The 20,388-nt window shown below is 43.5% G+C and overlaps 1 protein-coding gene across 1 annotated transcript in view; it reads right to left on the minus strand.

The window, feature by feature from the left end:
• The window catches only part of NSUN4 (NOP2/Sun RNA methyltransferase 4), a 23,460-nt gene continuing 3,072 nt past the window's right edge, over positions 1–20,388 (minus strand). The window contains exons 3-6 of the mRNA XM_004699458.2: positions 15,896–16,050; positions 10,894–11,054; positions 2,234–2,358; positions 1–1,460 (exon numbers count right to left, since the gene is read on the minus strand). Of these exons, the coding sequence (XP_004699515.1) occupies positions 1,184–1,460; positions 2,234–2,358; positions 10,894–11,054; positions 15,896–16,050 (718 nt within the window). The 3' untranslated portion in view covers positions 1–1,183. The remainder of the gene's footprint in view (positions 1,461–2,233; positions 2,359–10,893; positions 11,055–15,895; positions 16,051–20,388) is intronic.

A 20,388-nucleotide genomic window follows, 5' to 3' on the forward strand; every position in this document is an offset into this window, starting at 1 on the left:
TAGTGACCATATTTTTTTAATATCCCTGCCACTAAAGCATTACTTTCCTTTGGCTAGAATTACAAAAACAACAGTCGATAAATGATGTAATTTTGTCCCCGAGCACAAACTGTAAGATGAGGCCCCATGATGCTGAGGTAAAAGCTCGAAGTTGATTTGAGGGGAGCCAAAGAACTGGATAGTTCAGTCTTCAGTCACAAACCAGGAAGCAAAATGCATGTATATGTTTTTATATGTAATAAAACCAACCCAAGGTCACCAAGAGATTCCAGTGTTCAGGAAGCAGGCAGGTGAGACTTGCCATCGGACGAATGAGGAAGCCTGGTTATCTCCTACAGGCTCCTACAATTACTGTATCCTAGTAGTGACTTGCCCCACAGCGGGAGTGCAAAAAGCACTTGCCAGGTGGATTAACGGAGGGAGAAACTCACAAAGGGGCAGGCAGTCCAGTGGCAGGTGGAGCTTCCCTGGTCACATGTGAGCAGCAATGGTAGGGACAGCATGAAGAACTGCTGGAATCATTCACCTCAGGAGAGCTTTCTCCGTGTGGGTAAGAAAGCAATTATACAATGGTTTAACATTTTTAGTTGCTTGTTCCTTCAATTACATCACAGCCATGTGGAGAAATTAGGCAGATTTATTTGGGCTGGTAGGCTATTCAAGAGCGATCAGGTGGAACACATCAAGTGTGAAGGAGGCTCTGGTTCTGAGGTCTGAGCTTTGGGCAGTTAATCCCTAAGCAATGCTGAGTTAGAACTCAAAGGCAGGAGTTGCTGGTACAAATGAAACCAACAGTTCTTGGACTGACAGGAGGTCTCTAACCTCATATAGATCTATGGAGCTGCAACAATTTTACTGACTAAATGTTGCTTCCCAGCTTCCAGCTTCCTGTGTGGGCAGGCTTATCGGCTCCTCCTCCTAAGCTCCTGATGGGGCAGGAACCTTTAGCATTGACTTGGAGATAGGTGGTGGGTAGACAATGAGTAGGTTAGAAACTTGCTGATGGTCCACAACTAGAAAGCAGGGCAGAAACACTCTTGTTCCTCTGCTGAAAATTGTCTGTAGAAAGCCTCGGACAGGATGGAGGCAGGCCCCAAAGTGCATCTGCGCCCCTGGTTCTGGTGCCCTCCAGCAGAGAATACCTTTTGTCTTCCTATACCAGGGTCTTAGAAACAGGCTGATGCTATGTTAGCCTCTGCAATTTGCAAAAGTACATAGGTCCAAAATTGGCCACGAGGTTTGGGATTACTAGCTCCCCCACCTGGCAGGAGGGGAAGAAAAAGAACGTGTCTGTGAAGAGCTTGCGGAAGTGAGTCAGGTCTTCAATCTGAACCTCAATGCTGTATTGATTGGCCAGGAGCTCAATGGTGCCTTGCACTACATATTCGTTCTGTAAATGTGAGAGTGAACAGGTGGAATAGACGGCGTAGCCTCCTGGTTTGGTAGCAAGAAGTCCAGCCCTAAAACCATAGAAAGAGAGAGAGAGAGGCAGTGACTAGTGAGCTTTCCAGCAGGGGAAGGGCAATAGAGGGAGCTGGCAGCATGCAGAGGGGGCTCTACCATGAGAGGGTAGTTAAGTCAAACAGCATCTGAAGACAGTACTAGCCCCTGAAAACTCAATTCTCCAGGCAGCAAGCAACCCTACATTCCTCCATAGACTCTCCCCCAGGAAGTCTTCTTGAAATGACTCCTTGGGCTCCAGTTATAGACCACACTCCAATAGCGAGCAGGGACAGTAGCCCACAGAGCCTTGAATGTAGTAGTTATTTTTTAAACTTGTGCTGCTCACTGGTACCGGTACACAGAGTAATATAATACAAGAAACTCAGACAGCCAAACCTCCTATGTCCATCCTACAAGACAGTGTTTTTAAATTCCAGAAAAGAACTGTCCCCGGCTCCCACCCTTGGGCTTTGGGGCTCAGCTCAAGGGGAGTCCCTCTGGGACATGGGGGTACAGTGAATGGTGTGACCCTTCACCATAGGGTATACTGGGCCCCTGTAGGGTTGCCCATATGGGCTCCAATAAATTTCTTCCCTTTTGCTCAAAAAAAGAAAGAAAAAAAAAAATATCCCCCAATATCTGTCTCCTTCAGGTAGCTCTCTAACCAGAAGACTCCCCTACCTATGGCTGATGGTCTTGGCAGGAGCGACCGGTCCTCCAGCCCACAGGTGACTAAACCCCTACAGCACTCTGGCACAAAGTTCTGAGGTTCTGGAAATCTCTCACTCACGCAAGAAGCTGCACCTGCAGCAGAGGCAACATCTGCCGCTCCTTCTTCCTTGACCGTTGGAAGATGTTGTTCTCCTCCTCGTGAAGGGAGTGGCGGTCTGTGGTACAGGGCACATCCACCAGCACCTGGAAAGGGAAAGCATTAGGGCTCCCTGAGACTGCTCTTGCTTAGACCAAGGTTGTTGTAAGTCTCTAGCCTTGGAGGTTGTGTGGAGTGCTGCCTCTGTCTACCCCTCCACTGTAGAGAACTGCAGAGACAAGGCTTCCCATTTTAACTGGGTAGACAATCGTGAAATAATGACCGGGAACATCGCATACACTGGAATATATTCATGGCTGTCAAAAACACTTTTATTCAATAGTTGATATCTATCTAGAAAGAAATATTTAGTGTTTCCCCCTGGGCTATTTTAACTGGACATATTCAATTTACAGATAGTACAATGGTAATTCAGCAACTAAGTACATTGATTAACAATATCAGAATTCAAAATTACCTTAAATTGAAACATTAAGTCAGACCTAATATGGAAATGTTTAACCTGAGAAATGTCATTAATTCATTCGTTAAGCCTATCTGTGCTAGGCACCAAGAACAAATCACACACACACACACACACACACACACACACACACACACAGTCCTGTATGTACAGTGAACCCTCGTTTATCGCGGTTAATCGGTTCTAGACCCTACCATGATAAATTAAATTCCGTGAAGTAGGATTCCTTATTTGTAAATCAAATATTTTCGTAGTTTGAGCATAGAGGACATGAAAAAACACCCTTTAGTCACCATTACACTCGTATTACCCAATTTATTAAACGAAAAAGGGAAAATACAGTAAAACATTTTGGACGTTACAATTATCATTTATTATTTATTATATTATTTATGGCATCAAGCGTGTACAGTATGAGCCAATCAGTGGCAGTAATGACAGAGCATGCGCTGTTACGCAAAAACCGCGATAAGAGTGAAGCCGCGGAAGTCGAAGCGCGAAGTGGCGAGGGTTCACTGTATATTTCAAAAAATATGTTTAGCTAAGCACATACTCCAAGTAAATTAGCAGTGACAATATTCTGATGTAATTCCTAGACGACATAAATTGAGAGAGTGCCCACAGAAGAAGGGAAATAAAGACGTGCGTGTATTCCAGATTAGTCAGGTCGTATCTCTAGAACTGTAAAGGAGGTGGCACTTCAAGCGGGAAAAACACATTAGCTAAATGCGAACACTCAAGGAAGAGCCTCTGGGATGTTCAAGAAATCACATCATAGAAGAAATGGATAGATAACTTCATTTCCAACAAATGAAGTAAACTGGATATCCTTAAAGCCATTGTAATATAAAATACCCATACAGGCTAGATAAATAATTTTAAAAAAATAAAGTACATAGCTCACAGAAAATCAGAAAAATCTCAAGGAAAAAACAGGAGCATAAATCTAGAGAAGTGGGTAGGAATTGAAGTCTGTCCTACAATCCCTAAGCCCCAGGGGGCAGGAAAAAGGTCATAGAACTCACTAAATGTTAGGAGTTAGGATGGAAACTCATAGCAAAGCCAAAATCCTTAGTGGGTTACATGTTCAATCTGTTTAGAAGACAAAAGAGACCCCCATTTCAACTATAATTTAAGGAAAATGTATTTATTAAGTCAAAAGAGACACAGACAGAGGCGCATCATCCAGAAGGAGGAGGCCATTAGCATGCGGTCAAAATAGCGCCCAATGATTCAGTCACACGATGGCTTAAGCAGGTATGGACCACAGGAAACTGTCACAAATTCATGATCGGTTGCAGATGACAGTTACAGGTAGGAGCAGGAACAGGACCATGACCAGGACATGTACATTATGTTAGATAGAAGGGCTTACAAGATTGGCCCAGGGTCCTCCAGCCAAGGCAGTCAGATTGAGACTGGCGGAGCATGACTCATGGCCATGTGACCCCCTGTACTGTCCCCAGTACAGTAAGCTCCATCACGGACACATCCAGGCAAGCCCCAAAGAGAGACTGCCCCTCCCTGGGCTGGCTGGAGAGGGGTGGAAGTAAACTAATTTCCAAGCCACTCTGCCTGAGGGTAAGATTATTTATATCCTTGGTTAAGGATCAGAAAGAATTCAACGAGGCTTAATCTATGTGGGGACCCAACAAAAGGATCTTGAGCTATCACTGTTATCCATAGCTGTTTGCAAACCAGGGTTCTGAGAGTTTAAGCTTTCATACAAATCAAAGAAAGAACGAGGGGGAAAAAATCAGTCCACAAAAGACGATGACAAGTTGCCCATTTTGGCTTAAACTCTGGGCAAACAAGAAATTTCCCCTGACAAGTTGTAACCGGCAGCCTTTGCAGGTATCTTGGGTTTCATTCTGTGTGCCCAGTGTCTGGATAAACTGGATGGGAAGCAGGGAGGGAGTGGAGCAAGGCCGTGCCAGGCACCTGCCAGCCTGGGTGAGATGGCACACACATCATCACCCCTACTTCACAGCACTGGAAGAAAGCGTGGCAGCATGGTGCTGGGTCACATTTGCAAACCCTAAACATTTTAGCTTGTTTTCCTGTTCTAAGGACTCATTGTGTAAGAGCCCTACTTGTGAAGCCATTGACGGGGCAGGGGAGGGGGAGGAGGGGAGATGCCCTCAGTGGGAGCAAGGAGGTGACTGGGGGCTTGACATCATGTGGCTTCAGCAGGTCGTAGGCATGCACAGTCTGCAGCCAGCCTAGTGGGCCTAGACCAGACATCTGCTTTGAGCATTGAGCTCCGTGACTTTTTTCTTACCTAATGATACAGACGATGGCACTGGATGCTGTGGTGTCTCAGGGACACGATAGGGTCCCCTTTGGCATGTGAGGGGCTATGCAGCTTCTCTTTTGACACTGTCTGTGGGATTGTGTGCGTGTGCACATCCACATGCGTGAGATTTTGTGTTCCTGTTAGTTACAGATTTCAGAGAAGTCCTGTGCATTTTTTTTTCTGGTGCTTCCTAAAAATTGACCAGCCCTTACACTGAACGAGAATTTAACAGCACAAAGGAATCAGAGTGTCAGTCTCTAAAGATGTATCGTCTGTGTCTGTGGCAGAAACAAACTCATCTCAGGCACACACATTCGATCCTTTATTCGCAGACCCTCATTCAGAGCACACACAGCCCAGGGGCCACTCACAGTGTATTTATTTGTTTCTATTATACTGGTGGCCTAAGCTCAGGCTCTGGGCAACAGAGCTGAAAGTGTGGTTTTTAGTTTGGTGAATTGCTGATCACAAAGAAAAGTATTTTTGGTTAAGTTGGCAAAATGCCACACTATGGTATGATGGGATTACAGGGCCGTCAGCCCCAAACCCTGTATTGCTCCAATTCCACCTTTATTAGTATAAGGAGTCTCTGTTTTCCTGTGCAGTTAACACCAAATAAAAGATCTATTAAAAAAAACACCCCTCATATTGATTAGTAATGCTCCTGGGTGGATAAGATACTCCGAGCCTTTCTGGCGGATGCACATCAATGCTCACTAGCGCTCTTATATTAACTGTTAAATTGGTTCCAACTCCTAGTGATCCCTCTTGAGGCTGGGTTATATGCTTTCCTGTTTTTCGGTATATGAAACCTAGGGTCAATGACCCTGGGGTGACAGCAAGCGGAATGGGGGTTGGGGGGGAGGGGAGTACAGTGGTGGAGGTAGGGGGGAGGGGAGACAATGTCAAGGAGTCCATGTGGAAAAAGAATGTTTGAAAGCCAATTATGGTAGCAATTGTACCTTCTACTTGACGTGATTGAAATTTGACGTGATATGTGTATTAAATACCAATTAGTAATTTTTAAAAACAATAATAAATAAATAATTAAAGGGGGGAGAATCCTATCAAAAGGTAATGAACAGAGTGGGAGAAAAAAATGTGTACCAAAACTCAAAAGCATAAAGGAGACCAGGCTTATAAAGACTGGTGGAATCCTTAAGACTATGGCCCTTAATCACCCTTCAGCTCTAGAACTGAACCCACTCTTGTGTGAAAGATTCACCAACCATTTCAGGCCACAAGGACAGCACTGACCCAAGGACAAAATTCAGAGGGTTAGGAAAGGCGGAGGCATGGACACAGGAAAGCCAGGAGGAAGTGGGCTAGCGAGGGGAGACTGAGGGGACTGCAATGGATGAGTTCAATCAAAATGTGTATGAATTCTACCAGCTTTGTAAGCCTTCACCCAATTTATAATTAAAACAGTGTAAACGTAATAAATAAAGAGGTCTTTCACAGCAGATTTGCCCAATGCAATATATCCTTTGATTTCCTGACTGCTGCTTCCTTGGGTGTTGACTGAGGATCCAAGTAAAATGGAGCCCTTGACAACATCAACATTTTCTCTACTTATCAGGACATTGTTCATTGCTCTCACTCCAAACTTACAGCCATCAAAGTCAATGCTGACTCAGCAATCCTCCAGGACAGAGTGAAACTGTACCTGTGGGTTTCTGAACAGATGACCTTCCAGGTGGTCATTAAGTGGTCTTGTTGTGACTTAGTAGGCAGGGTAAAAACTGACAATAAAATCAAATTTTCCCATTTCTAATAACGACAGAATAGCCTGTTACTGATCAACCCTTCTTTTGAGAACTAAATATATGTATTTTTAATTGCTTGAAAGGGAGGGTAAATTACTAACTGGAAGGTAGATACATATTAACTTGAGTGAAGGAGAAGAAATATACAATAAACACGACCAGCAATAAGATACAAAGGCAAAGGAAGATACTGAGAAGAAGGTTAAAGGTAAATACCATTCTATACACAATCCTGCAGTCACAACAATTTAGGAGTGGCTGCATAGATAGAAATGCAAGATGAACAGGTGTGAGAAGAAGAATGGGACTCTGCCCATGAGTACACAAATACGTCTGACAGGCTAGTCTCCATATATGCTTACCTATTCTGAAAATACATTCCTGAATACAGTAGAGCATACAAAGTTATGAGAACTACTTAGTGATATTATCAAATACCAAAGGGGAATGAGTTATGGTCTCAAGATCATAGTTCTGGGACACCAAGGTCAATTGACACAGCACAGTCCACAAAGGTAATACTCTGATCCTACTTTGGTGAGTAGTGACTGGGGTATTAAAAGCTAGTGAACAGCCATTTAACTACCGGTCTCTTCATCTAGCACAAAGACTGGAGAAAACTGAAGACACATGGAAACAATCGGTCCGCCCCCACAACCCTGAGACCAAAACAATGTGATGGTGTTTGGTTGCTGCTGCTGCTACTACTACTACTAAGTTACCGTGAGTCCCATTAGAAAATCCTGAGTGGAGTAGGAGAAAAATGTAGCACAAAACTCAAAATCATGAAAAAGATCAGGCTTCGTGGCTGAAGAGAGCCCGGAAGAATCTCCAAGAAAATATGGCCATTCAAGCCTGGAATTGAACTCACCCTATGGCTCAATTTTCAGCCAAACAATAGACAAGTCTATAAGGAGAACAATAATAAGCAGGGAGGTACACAACCCTCAGAATAATCAATTACTTAAGATCAAAATAATCAAGGCCAAAGACAAAGTTCAGAAGAGTTAGTAAAGAAGAATGGAAACAGGAAATATCGAGAGGAGGAGGGATAAGTGGTATGACATTGTGAGGACTGCAAGTGATAATATGAAACAACAACAGGGTGGGGACGGGTAATGAACCACTGAATGGAAAACTGAGTTGCTCTGTAAACCTTCACCTAATTCACGAAAAGAGGGGGGAAAATTCTACATGAAATCAATAGCAATCTTCTAAGAAAGCAAGAACTCGAGGGGTAAGATGTCACAAAGAAAAAATATAAGGCTGTAAGCCAGAGAAATTCAGCTCCACTGTGATGGCTGGGAGGCTGAGAAATTGAAAGGAATTTCCATTATTCTTAGGGGACAAACATTGGGGTTCAGAGCCCACCCCAGGAGCAGGGCATCCTAGTAAACAAACACCTCACATTTTGAGTTGGATTCCTGTAGGTTAGTACCCTAGATATGAAGGTAAACTAAATAGAACAGCGCTCACAAAAATCAAAATTTCAATCAACCTAATTTCTGAATGAATTCAGATGATATGTCCTGATGTTAACTGTCTAGAGGAAGATATGACCATCTTGAGCTTCAGAATATCTTTCTACTTTTCATATACAATGTCTGGTATTCAATAAAACTATTATTCACTTACCAGGAGATAAAACCCAATGATCCCCCACTACCATGATCCCAATTCTACCTTACTATCCGGCTGGACCGGAGGAGGTACACTGGCACAGATAAGAACTGGAAATACAGTAAACCCAGGACAGATGAACCCCCCAGGACCAGAGAGAGTAGCAATGGCGGGAGGGTGGAGGGAAAGAGAGGAAGAAAGGGGGAACAGAGACAAGGTCTACATGTGGCCTCCTCCCTGGGGGACGGACAGCGGAGAAGTGGGTGAGGAAGACGTGGGATGGGGTAAAATAGGATAAAAGAATAATAAATTATAAATTATCGGGGTGGGGGGGCAAGGGGGGGGGAGAGGGAGGGGGGAAAATGAGCTGACACCAGGGGCTCAAGTGGAAAGTGGGTGTCGTAAGAATGATGAAGTCAACATATGTTCTAAAGTGCTGGACACAGATGACGTATGTACAGATTGTGATGATTTGTATGAGCCCCTAATAAAATGATTATTTATTTTTTTTAAAAACACAAAAAACCAAATGACCAAAAATTAACAGGAAAAACATAAATAAAATAGCAAGAACTAGATAGATTAAGTCAGATAACAAGAGACAATAGTTATATATTTTTAGAAGTAATACTTAAAAATATATTTTAGGAAATAGTATTTAAATATTTGGGGAAATATTTTATTAGATTTAATATTAATAAATTATACATTTTAGGCAATATTAAAGGAAAATATAATTGACTTAAACATAAGAAATGACGTGACATAATTCATAATATGAAAATGTAAATTAGATCCTGATTTGGCAAAAACTAAAGTTTGACAACACAAGGTTACAGGAAAATGATAGTCTTATTCATTACCATTGCCAGTAGGAACGAAAGTGGCTTAGCCCCCAAAGAGAATGATTTCATTATCTCTATTAAAATCTTCAATGCAAATAAACTGTTAACCAGCAAATATACTCCAAAAACATACTTGCTGTTGTGGTAAATTACATGAGTTCAAGGATGACTGAATCATTATATGGCTCGTTCATAACAATGGAATACTCTTAGAGCTACTAAAAAGAATGAAGTAGCTCTCTATAGTAAAATAATTGAATCCCAAGATACTTTGTGAAATTTAAAAAGTAAAGTTTAGCCAATGTTGTTAAAAAAAAAAATCAGGAAAAAGTTTCTGTGCCAAAAGAAACATGATGATGGCTGACAGGGCGGGAGGAGAAGGAAGGGGAGGAACTACACTAGAGGCTGGACAGGCGCTCACTTCTGAATAAAAGGGGAATGATATACAAGAAGACAGGAGAAGGGGAAGGCTGGGGAGGCAATAGGTCAAGACTTTCGGTGGGTGGGGGTTGAATGCAAAAAACGATATGGTGTTTACGCCTCACCTATTTAACAATAGAAAGTTTTAAAAAAGAAAAAGTTCAGAAGAATATGTATATTAACCATTCCGACTTTTAAAAGATACACACACATTTATATTTGTACATACAGGGAATATTATCTCAAACGACATAGAAGTATTACCTGTACAGAGGGGAAGTAGATGGCTGAGGGGCAGGAGTAAGAGGGGAAACTTACTTTCGCTGTGTATACCTTTGTGCCTTTCGACTTTTGCACCATGTGCTGTCGAAATATTCAAGAGTGAATAAACTGAGCTTATTCACACTTATTTTCATGAGGGCCTCTAAGCAACCAAATGATTTGGGAAATAAAATAAACCGCATAACCCTTTCTTTTCCACTACGATGGTGTCTTAGGCTGGTTCCTCTAGAGCAGCAAAAGCAGTAAAGTGTGTGTGTATAACAGAGTAACAGCTTTATCTCAAGGAAACAGCACAAATAGCTATAGAGCATGGCAAATCATAAGTCTATGGGTCAGGCTGAAGGCTGAAGGGTTTTCCTAACTCACTTACCTGCAGGGAGTGACAGATCAGCTGGTAAGATGTCAGGATGCTGGCTCACAGATTGTGAGGCTGAAGAATCCCAAGAACAGGTCAGATGATGACAAGAGGGATGGAAGAGCCAAAGCAAGCAAGAGAGCTTACGTTGCCAGCATGTCCCTTTATAGGCCACATCCCTAAGGAAACTTTCTTTACAACTGACTAGCTAATCACATCAAACCACGTCATGGAGGATGCCAAAATAGATCCACAATAATTGCCAAACTATATCATCACATAACTGCCAAACCACTGAGAATCATAACCCAGTTGATACATAACCTGAAGCATCACAATCAAGCTGAAGCTCTTTTCGTTGTGAACTGTTTCTAATAAAGGTAGTAGTAGTCATTCATTTAAGCTAAACTGACAAAAGGGCTATTTTCTTCCCATCACCCATGAGAGCTAATCAGATCCAGAAACAATCCAATAAGCTCAAACACGGAGGTTGGATCCCACCTCTCAGGGCCTTGGGACAGGATGGAGATGCCAGATTAGGCTGGCTGGGTGTCTCTGGTCAGGAATCACTTACCCGGTCATAGGTATCCCCCTCCAGTTCTCCCCACTTTCTGCCGTCCCATGAAGTAACTCGAATTCGATTCCCATCCCTGATATCTTGGGGCACATAGCTGTGCAGGACCTTCTGTAGCCTGCTTGTTCGGGAACTGGAGATATCATTGGCAGCAAGATTCCCTATAAGAGCAAAGAAACTTCAGAGGCCATGGTCCAGCAACATAGTCCACCAACTAGAGCACTGATGGAGTACAATCAAGCACTGCAGTCTTCAGTATGGATTATAACAAAGTGGAAAAAAAAACACACCAAAATCCTCACAACTGGACCAATAAGTATCATGATAAGTGGAGAAAAGATTGAAGTTGTCAAGGATTTCATCTTGCGTGTACCCACAACCAATGCTCACGGAAGAAGCAATCAAGAAGTCAAATGGCATGTTACATTCAGCAAATATGCTGCACAAGACCTCTTTAAAGTACTGAAAAACAAAGATGTAACCTTTAAGACTAAGGTCTCCCTGACTCAAACCAAGGAGTTTTCCATCACTGCATAAACATGTAAAAGTTAGACAATGTATAAGGAAGATCGAAGAAGAATGGATGCACTTGAATTATGGTTCTGGCAAATGCTGAAAATACCGTGGACTGTCAGAAAAGCTAATTAATCTGTGTTGGGAGAAGTACGGCCAGAATGCTCCTTAGAAGCAAGGATGGCCAGACTTTTTCTCATGTACTTTGGTCATGCTATCAAGAGAGACTAGGCCCTGAGGAAGCACATCATGCTTGAGAAAAGAGAGTCAGTGACAAACAGGAAGACCACCAACAAGATGGACTGACACAGTGGCTGCAGTAATGGACTCAAACACAACTGTGAGGACAGCGCAGAACTGGACAGTGTTTCCATCTGTTGTACATGGGGTGGCTAGGACTTCAATGGACTCCACAGCACCTAACAACTTCGGGTCTGGAATGGAATTTACCCATGTTAGAATCAGCAAGGGCCGTACTCATGCAAGGACACAATTCAGAGAGTTAGGGAAGGAAACAGGAAGCAGGGAGCAAGAGGACTAAGAGATGGTACATTAGGGGATTGCAATGGATGACTTTAATCCAAATGTGTATGAATCATTGAATGTAAAACTATGATCTCTTCTGTAACCTTCATCTAACAATAAAATGTTAAGGGGGGGCAGGAGGGGGAGACAAGTCCCTGATCCTTGATAGCTAGCAGCCTAGGACTGTTTGCATGCGGGTTTCTCTTATGAAAGTGAAATATAAACTTTCTTTTATTTAAGCCACTGTGATTGGGGTTCACTACATTATGCAACCAAACTGAATTCTAACTTATTCACCATATATGTTTCGCTTTTCTTTTTTTGACACCCAAGTGTTCACTTTGCTCTTAACTCTACAATGAAAGTCTCAATGATCAAGGGTAATGGATCCGTGGTTTCGGAGTCAAGGAATGATGGGGAGGGATGGGAATTGTGGTGAAGAACTGAGGAGCACAGACCTAATTTAAAAGGAGCGGTCACAGCTAAGATCCAGTTTAGCGTTACCACAAAGAAATATGGGCCATTATGGGAAACTGAAGGATTTCTCTCAAGCTGTCTCCCCCAAATATATGCCAGACTTAGCTGCTTGAGAATGACTATACACTTGGAGGTCGTCAGGAGTAAATTAAGGGTCATTCTCCCTAAGAGCTATCAGACATCCACACCAAGCAGACACCACTGTTTATCCCACAAGTAGGGCCCACTCCCTTCTGATACGGATAGTAGTTGTCTGTTTCCTTGTAGGAGACACCAGAGAGGTCAAACCCGCCCTAGGATGACCAAGGTTAGGCTGCCATCATGAACGTAGGGTCCGCCCATCTTGTCACATGTATACCCCTAGACCTTCCCATTCCTGTGGGCACACCCCTAGCTCATCCCCTTCCTGTTTCGCTTATGCCTATCATACATCCCCTTCCTACAATGTGTATGCTTATTGTACTGCCCCTTCCTGTGATGTGTGGTTACCTGTAATCATGTCCCCCTAATGAGAGATAACTCTTGGTTAGCAATAAAGTGGAGGCTCTCCCCGGTCCTCACGCCCTGGGTCTCTCCTGCTCTCGTGGCCGGGCTCCCCCCACGAGGACCACCAAGCGAGGCTAAGGTGAGCATGCTACTATGAAGTGTGTCTGACTCCATTATTAGACTCTCTCCTCTACCTCTCATGCTTTCTATGACTTCACTATAATCTTTACTTATTATCGCTGGACAATTGCGCCTACTGGACCTGTGATGATGTGTGGGGGAACCCCCTTCACCCCACAGGCCATTTTGAGGGTGTTCAAAGAAGGAAAACTGTATTCGCTGACCTGGAGGAATTGGTAGCAGGATATAAACTGAAAACAGAAAAGCTGGGTTCTATTTTCAGCACTACCTCTGACTCATTTAAGATTATTTACTCAAATTTCTTCAGGTTTCAGTTCTCGTCCTCCATAAAATAGGTGGGTTGTACTCGCTCACCTCTGTAAACTTCCTTTCCTGCAGTGATAATCTGTGATTCTGTCTGTCCCTGAGCAAGGAGTCACTTGAGTGGCCCTGGGATAAGGGCGGGCTGCTGGCAATCCAACACTAACTGGAAGAGCAGCTCTCAATTACTTCTCCTTTGTCCTTCTCCCTCCTCTTAGTTCAAATTCCTCCTCTTCCAAGTAACCCTGCCATCATTCATACCTCTATAATGGATTTCCACAGCAATGGCAGATTCGCACAGCCCAGCAGGCAGGTTGTGTGCATTGGACTCATGAAGTTATGCTTACATCTTTTCTCCTCTCCCTCTGGGATTCCAGCAGGCTGAGATCAGGTGTGAGCCCCTCTATGGATCACTCCTGGGTCTAGGATGAAGCTGAAGGCTACACAAACTGTATAAACTAGATAACCAAAGATGGAGAAAGGCCAATAGAAAGGCTCAGGCACATAGCAAGAGAAGTCTGGCTGAGTTCCTGGATGGTGTGAAAACTCTTTCATGGACATTTCTCAGGTTCTCAAGAAAGAACACTGCTGATTTTAAAGCAGGATGTTGGCCACTAGATGCCTAAAGTGAACACTTACAGACAAAGCGGTCTCTGCTGGGCTGCATCACAGACATGAATAAAACCTAGACCAATTCTGTGATGCTCACCTTCCTGATATGATCACTGAAGAAAAATGGGTGAAGCAAATGTGAAGAAAGTTGATGGTGCCCTATTATCAAAAGATACAGTGTCTGGGGTCTTAAAGGCTTGAAGAGAAACAAGTGGCCATCTATCTGGGAAGCAACAAAACCCACATAGAAGAAGCACAGCAGCCTGTGTGATCATGAGGTGTCAATCAGGTATCAGGCATCAGAAGACCCAAAACAAAGAATCATATCGAGGTGAATGAGGGGAGTTGGGGCTGGAGTGGAGACCCAAATTCCATCTATAGACAATGGACATCCCCTCACAGAAGGGTCACAAGGAACGGATGAGCCAGCCAAGGTGCAGTATAGCACCAACGAAACATACAACACTCCTCTAGTTATTTAATGCTTGCCCCCCTCCCTTATCATGACTTACAACTCTACCTTACAAATCTGGCTAGACCAGAGCATGTACACTGGTACAGATATGAGCTCTTGACACACAGAATTCAGGGCGTATAAACCCCTCAGGAACAATAATGGCAGTAGCGATACCATGAAAGTGGGGGAAAGTAGGGGGAGAAAGGAGGAACTGATCACAATGATCGATGTATTACCGCCGCTCCCCACCCCCACCCCCTGCAGGGGGAAGAACAACAGAAACATGGGTGAAGGGAGACAGCAATCAATCAATATAAGATATGAAAATAATAATGATTTATATATTATCAAGGGTTTGTGAGGAGGCTGGGGGAGAAAGAAAAAAAATGAGGAGCTGATACCAAGGGTTCAAGTAGAAAGAAAATGTTTTGAAAGGGATGATGGCAACACATGTACAAATGTGCCTGACACAATGGATGTACAGATTATTCTAAGAGGTTTAAGACCCTCAAGAAAATGATTCATTAAAAGTAAGCAGAGCAGAGGGGGGAGGGGAGTGAGGGGGGAAAATAAATAAATAGATAGATAGATAGATAGATAGATAGATAAATAAAAGCAAACAAAAACAGAAACCTGGGCCAAGGAATCACTATCTCCAAGAGGGAAACGCTGCATCTCAGTAAAGCTCTGATGCAAGTCTAGCGTGCTAACGGTAGAGGAGTGATGCCCACTACATGAGCTTGCAGATGGAGGTGTCCATTCGGAAGCAGCCAGCAGAGGTCATAAGGGGAGACATCCAGAAGGTGGTGCCCTTGAGCTGAGGCTTGAAAACCAAAAGGATTTTCTACAGAACTGGGATGAAGTAGTAACATTTCAGAGGTGGCAAACTAGAACGAACACATTAGCAAAGGTGGAGGCTTATTCAGGCAACACAGAATAGTAGGGTGTGGTAAAAGCAAACAAATCCTTGGGAAGGATGATAATAAAAAGATATAAAAGGTGGGTGCAGCCAAATCTTCTCATTTTCATTTGGCACTCAGGAAAAGGAAAGGCAAACTGCGGTGCAGCGGTCTACCGGCTATTCCACAGGATGCAGCTGTGGTAGTTTGCTTCCATAAAGATTTATAGCTTGTGGGGCAGTTGTACCCTCTCTTACAAGGTCACTATGAGTCAAAATCATCTCAATGTCAATGGGTTTGTTTTGTTTTTAAGGAACGGGAACTTGATTTTGGAAATAAAGTCAGTGAGGCAGAGAGGTGACTGTGTCTTAAGGCTGATCAGACCCCTGCTCTCATCACTGTTGCCCAACACTGTCTCTTGGTCAGCTGGCAGACAAAGGGGAGGGGCAATTACAAGCTAAGAAAAAATACACCTGTTTAGCAAGCAAGCAAGCACTGTCCCTTCACTGGCCTTGGGACCAGAAAGACCATTCAGTGTGCCCCTGCCTGGTGGGGAGCCCTCCCAGCCAAAGACCCCAACATCCCAACTTACGGCAACAGCCAGTCTGAAGCATGGCTAATGTCTTTCCCCCAGGGGCCGCACACAGGTCAAGCACGGTGTCCCCAGGCTGCAGGCCAAGGGCCAGGACTGGCAGCAAGGAGGCAGCATCCATCAGGTAGTAGTCCAGGACCCCCATGCTACCAAGCCTAGAGGAGAAAACACCTTTAATATCAAATTCCAGATCAGAACACATACTGGGCATCAAAAACAGCATCCATGCCCTCAAAGGCTCTACTCAGCAAGAGGTCTGATTTCTCAGGCCACACTCACGTACTCACACACCCACACGTACTCATACACCCACACAGCAGCCAGAGTGGTCCTTCCAAAACAGATCAATTGACTCAATCCAGCCCCACCAGTCCACTTAGTATTCCTCAATTAAGTCATGCATTCTCCTGCCTAGCACAGTATCTGCCTACAACAGTATTCCCCCAAATATGACTTGTTCCTTCACTTCTTTCAGTTCTCTCCACAAAACTTACTTCAGTAGAGATGCCCTGGCATTCCCTGACTACTCTACCCAAAACAGCAGCCTCTACTCCCATCACCTTCTCTCCCTTGACATTTTTCTTCAATCAGCTTACTGTTCATTTGTACACACACACAAATGAGGGTGTTTCAAAAAACAAAAGTAAAACATAATTAAGTTTTTCACACACTTTGAATTTAAGTGTCTGTATGCATGTACATATATATATATTCCTTCCTTCTGCCCTCTATCCCATTGTAGAACCTTAGCTCCATGAATGCAGAGATTTTGCCAGTTTTGCCCCTTGTAATAATCAGAGAAGCTGAATTATATATATGAAGTATGTTGTATCAGCATTGGAGGAAGGCTTATTAACATATTAACAACCTTTGATATGTAAGTGACACACCTGCTTGCTGAAAGGGCTCGAAACTTTGGTGATGAAGAGCAAGGATTTCAGCCTTTAGTATGGATTACAAATCAATGTAGTGAAGATCAAATTCCTCACAACTAGACCAATGGGTAAATCATGATAGATGGAGAAAGACTGAAGTTAAGGATTTTGTCTTCCTTGAATCCATAATCCAAGAGATCACAAAATCTCTTGGGTAAACCTGCTACAAAAGATTTCTTTAGCGTATTGAAAAGCAAGGATGTTACTTTGAGGATCTTGATGTGCCTGGCTCAAGACATGTTATTTTCAATTGCCTCATGTGGATATGAAATTGGACAATGACTAAGGAAGGCAGAAGAAGAATCAATGCATTTGAATTGTGGTGCTGGCAAAGAACACTGAAAGTACCATGGAGTCCTAAAAGGACAGTTAACCCATTTGTCTTGGAAGAAGTACAGCAGCTAAAGCTAAAGTGCTCAATAGAGGAAAGGATGGCAAGACTTCATCTCATGTGCTTTGGGCATACTGGCAGGAGAGAGCACTCCCTGGAGAAGGACATCATGCTTGGAAAAATGGAGGGGCAGTGAGAGAGAGGAAGACCCTCAATGAGATGAACTGACACAATGGCTGCAACAACGGCCCAGCAGAGGAGCAACTGTGAGGATGGCGCAGGACCGGGCAGTGTTTCATTCACAGGGCTGCCATGGGTAGAGCCAACTTGATGGCCCCTAACAACAATATTTCCAACATCTGAAACAATGCCTGACACATAGTTAAGAACTCCGTTTTCTTGGGTTACATATTGAGCCAGGAAGTGCTTCACAGTCCAGAGAGGAGTGTCCTTAGTTGTGGTTGTCACAGTGATCTAAGTTGGGACCAGATCAAGGAACGGGCCTTCACCAGGTCAACAAGAGAGAGAGATTGCAAAAAGAAGAGAAAAGAATGAGCACAGGCAAGAAAACATGCAAACTCAGTAACTTCTCAGTAAGCTCAACTTCTTTCAGAAGACATGCTCTGGATCCTACTTTGTGTGAGACGTATCTTGAGTCTTAAAAGCTTGGAAACAGCTTATCTAAGATACAACTACTGGTTTCTTCTTGTCCAAATTTGCAAATAGCCACCTAAAGCTACACCTATTGGTCTCTTCCCACCCAGAACAAAGGAAAGTGAAGAAAATCAAAGACTCATGGGAGCCTTTAGTCCAAAAGACTAATGAATTGCAGCCTACAGGACCCCACGACCAAGTGCATAGCTGTATTAGTTGCAAAATCTGGTGTCAATTTGGGACTTGTGAGGATTAAAAGTGAAGGGGTGGAGCCTAGTCTGTCAATCAGGTCATAGCCAATGAGGCCTCTGTATAAGCATAGCCTCCTCCTAAGAATTCTGGGAACTCCTGTATTTCCTCCTTGGAAGTGGGAGACACTCTCTCTGGCTCACTCCCTGCAAGACATTTCTGACAAGAAGCCACATGAAGCTACCCTGATTCAGTCAGAGACCTCTGAAGCTGGAGGAGGCCACGTGGAGACCCCTGCCAGCGCTGAGATGCTTATAATGCCACTGGATCCACAAGACTTGCCACCCATTGGCCTGTGATCTTCCTGCATTTGGTGTCATTGCATGTGTTTTGTGCATTTGAAGTGGACATACGGGCTAATATCAGACTTATGAACTTGATCTGGACTGGGCTGGGATGTTTTCTTAATATCCAATTGTTCTTGTATATAAACCTCTTTCTTATACACATATGTGTGTCTATGGAATTGTTTCTCTAGTCAACCCAGACTAACACAATGGCTGTCACTACTGATCACTATAACTGGGATCACAAACAGAGAGTTTTAAACAGAGGAGAAAAATGTAAAACAAACATCAAATTCACAAAATAAAAAGACCAGACTCGCTGGCCTGAGAGACTGTAGGAACCTCCAAGACTATGGTCTTAAGACCCTCTGACCTGGAACTGAAGCCAGAGACTATCTTTCAATCAAATAATTAATGTAAAAACAATACCTGAGAAGAATGAGTTCCTTAGAACAATTAAATATAGGACATCAAAAGGACAACATTTGCCCCAAGAGCAAAGATGAGAATGCAGGAAGGGGTAGAAAATCCACCTGGAAGGAAACGAAGAACAGAGAGCAGAAACGGGGAGAGGGCTGACACATCATGGGGAAGGCAACTGTGGAGCACTTAGGGAAATGAATGACTTATATAAATGCACTCAATCATGACAATAACCCTAACTGGTCAGTACTCTTATGAGGAAGCTGAAGAACAGAGAGGTTGGGTAATGTGCTAGAGCCCACACAGCTAATGAACAAGTGAACTGATGTTAGCTATTATTATTCTTTTCCACAGCAAGGAAACTAAGACTCAGTTATACAACATCACAGGTCTAATAAGTGGTAAAGGCAAGATCCAAACCAAGGTTTGCCTGACTCCAAGGCCTATGCTTATAACCTGTGTATTACTGCTGTTTCCTTGCTAAGGAACCTCCTTGACGCTTCTCTATAACAGATCCTGGCAATGAAAAGCAACGTGCACAAGGCCTGAAGGTAATCCTGGCAATCCCAGACATTTGTAATCAACCCCGGTCCACCAGAAAACTCCCCCTACTCCAACCTGCAAGCTCCTGGCTCTCAAAGTCCCCACAAATGAGCCCCATTTACCTTTGCAACCTCATCTCTCTCTAACCTTTTAAGCATACAGCCATCCCTCAAGCTAAGAGCTAGGACAATTGATAAAGCCTAATTTATCTCCAAATTTTCAGCCCTGTTCCTTCCCAATCTGTTTTTTTTTTTTTTAATTGGATTCATTTTCTTGTGACCTTGAATCTTTTTTTTTTTTTTAACATTTTATTAGGGGCTCATACAACTGTTATCCCAATCCATACACACATCAATTGTGTAAAGCGCCCAATCTGTTTTTTTACACAGCAGCCAGAATGCTATTTTAAAATTTCAAATCTGATCAGAGCACAAGGGAGCAAATGAAGGGGGAGGAAGAGAGTGGAGCACATCCTGGACCACCAAGCCTTAATGACGACATTCCCGCTCAGAGCAGCCAATCCATAGAAAAGACCATATAGTTGGCCCCATTATGAGACACGACATCCCTCACTGACCCATAGCCCTACAGGGGACAACACTGGAGACACAGTGCGGGAATTGCGCCCAACCTGATCCCACCACACTGAGGCAAAACACTAAGGGCACAACAGAACAGCAAGGGGTACAGAGCAACGAAGTCCCCAGAGAGACCAAAACTAGACTTTGGGGCCAGGGCTTGGCGCCCCATCAGACGGGACCAGAAAACACTCCTAAAGGCCAACAAACAGTCCTTGAACTAACTACAAGCTTTTCTTTTTTGTTGTTCGGATGTTGTGGGTTTTTTTGTATCATTTTTTTGTCACTGGCTTGTTGTTTTGTTGCTTGGTTTTGCTCTGTTTTGTTTTTGTGCATGTTATTATCTCCGCAGATAGGCTGGATGAACAATCTGGAGGAGAAAACAACAGGACTGACCGTTCCAGGGGGACATGGGAGAGGGGGAGGTGGGGGGAAAGGAAGTGGTGTTAACAAACCCAGGGACAAGGGAACAACAAGTGATCCAAATCGGTGG

Source organism: Echinops telfairi, unplaced genomic scaffold, assembly GCF_000313985.2.
Source record: "Echinops telfairi isolate 266 unplaced genomic scaffold, ASM31398v2 ScPeMD7_443;HRSCAF=831, whole genome shotgun sequence".
Taxonomy (NCBI): Eukaryota; Metazoa; Chordata; class Mammalia; order Afrosoricida; family Tenrecidae; genus Echinops; species Echinops telfairi.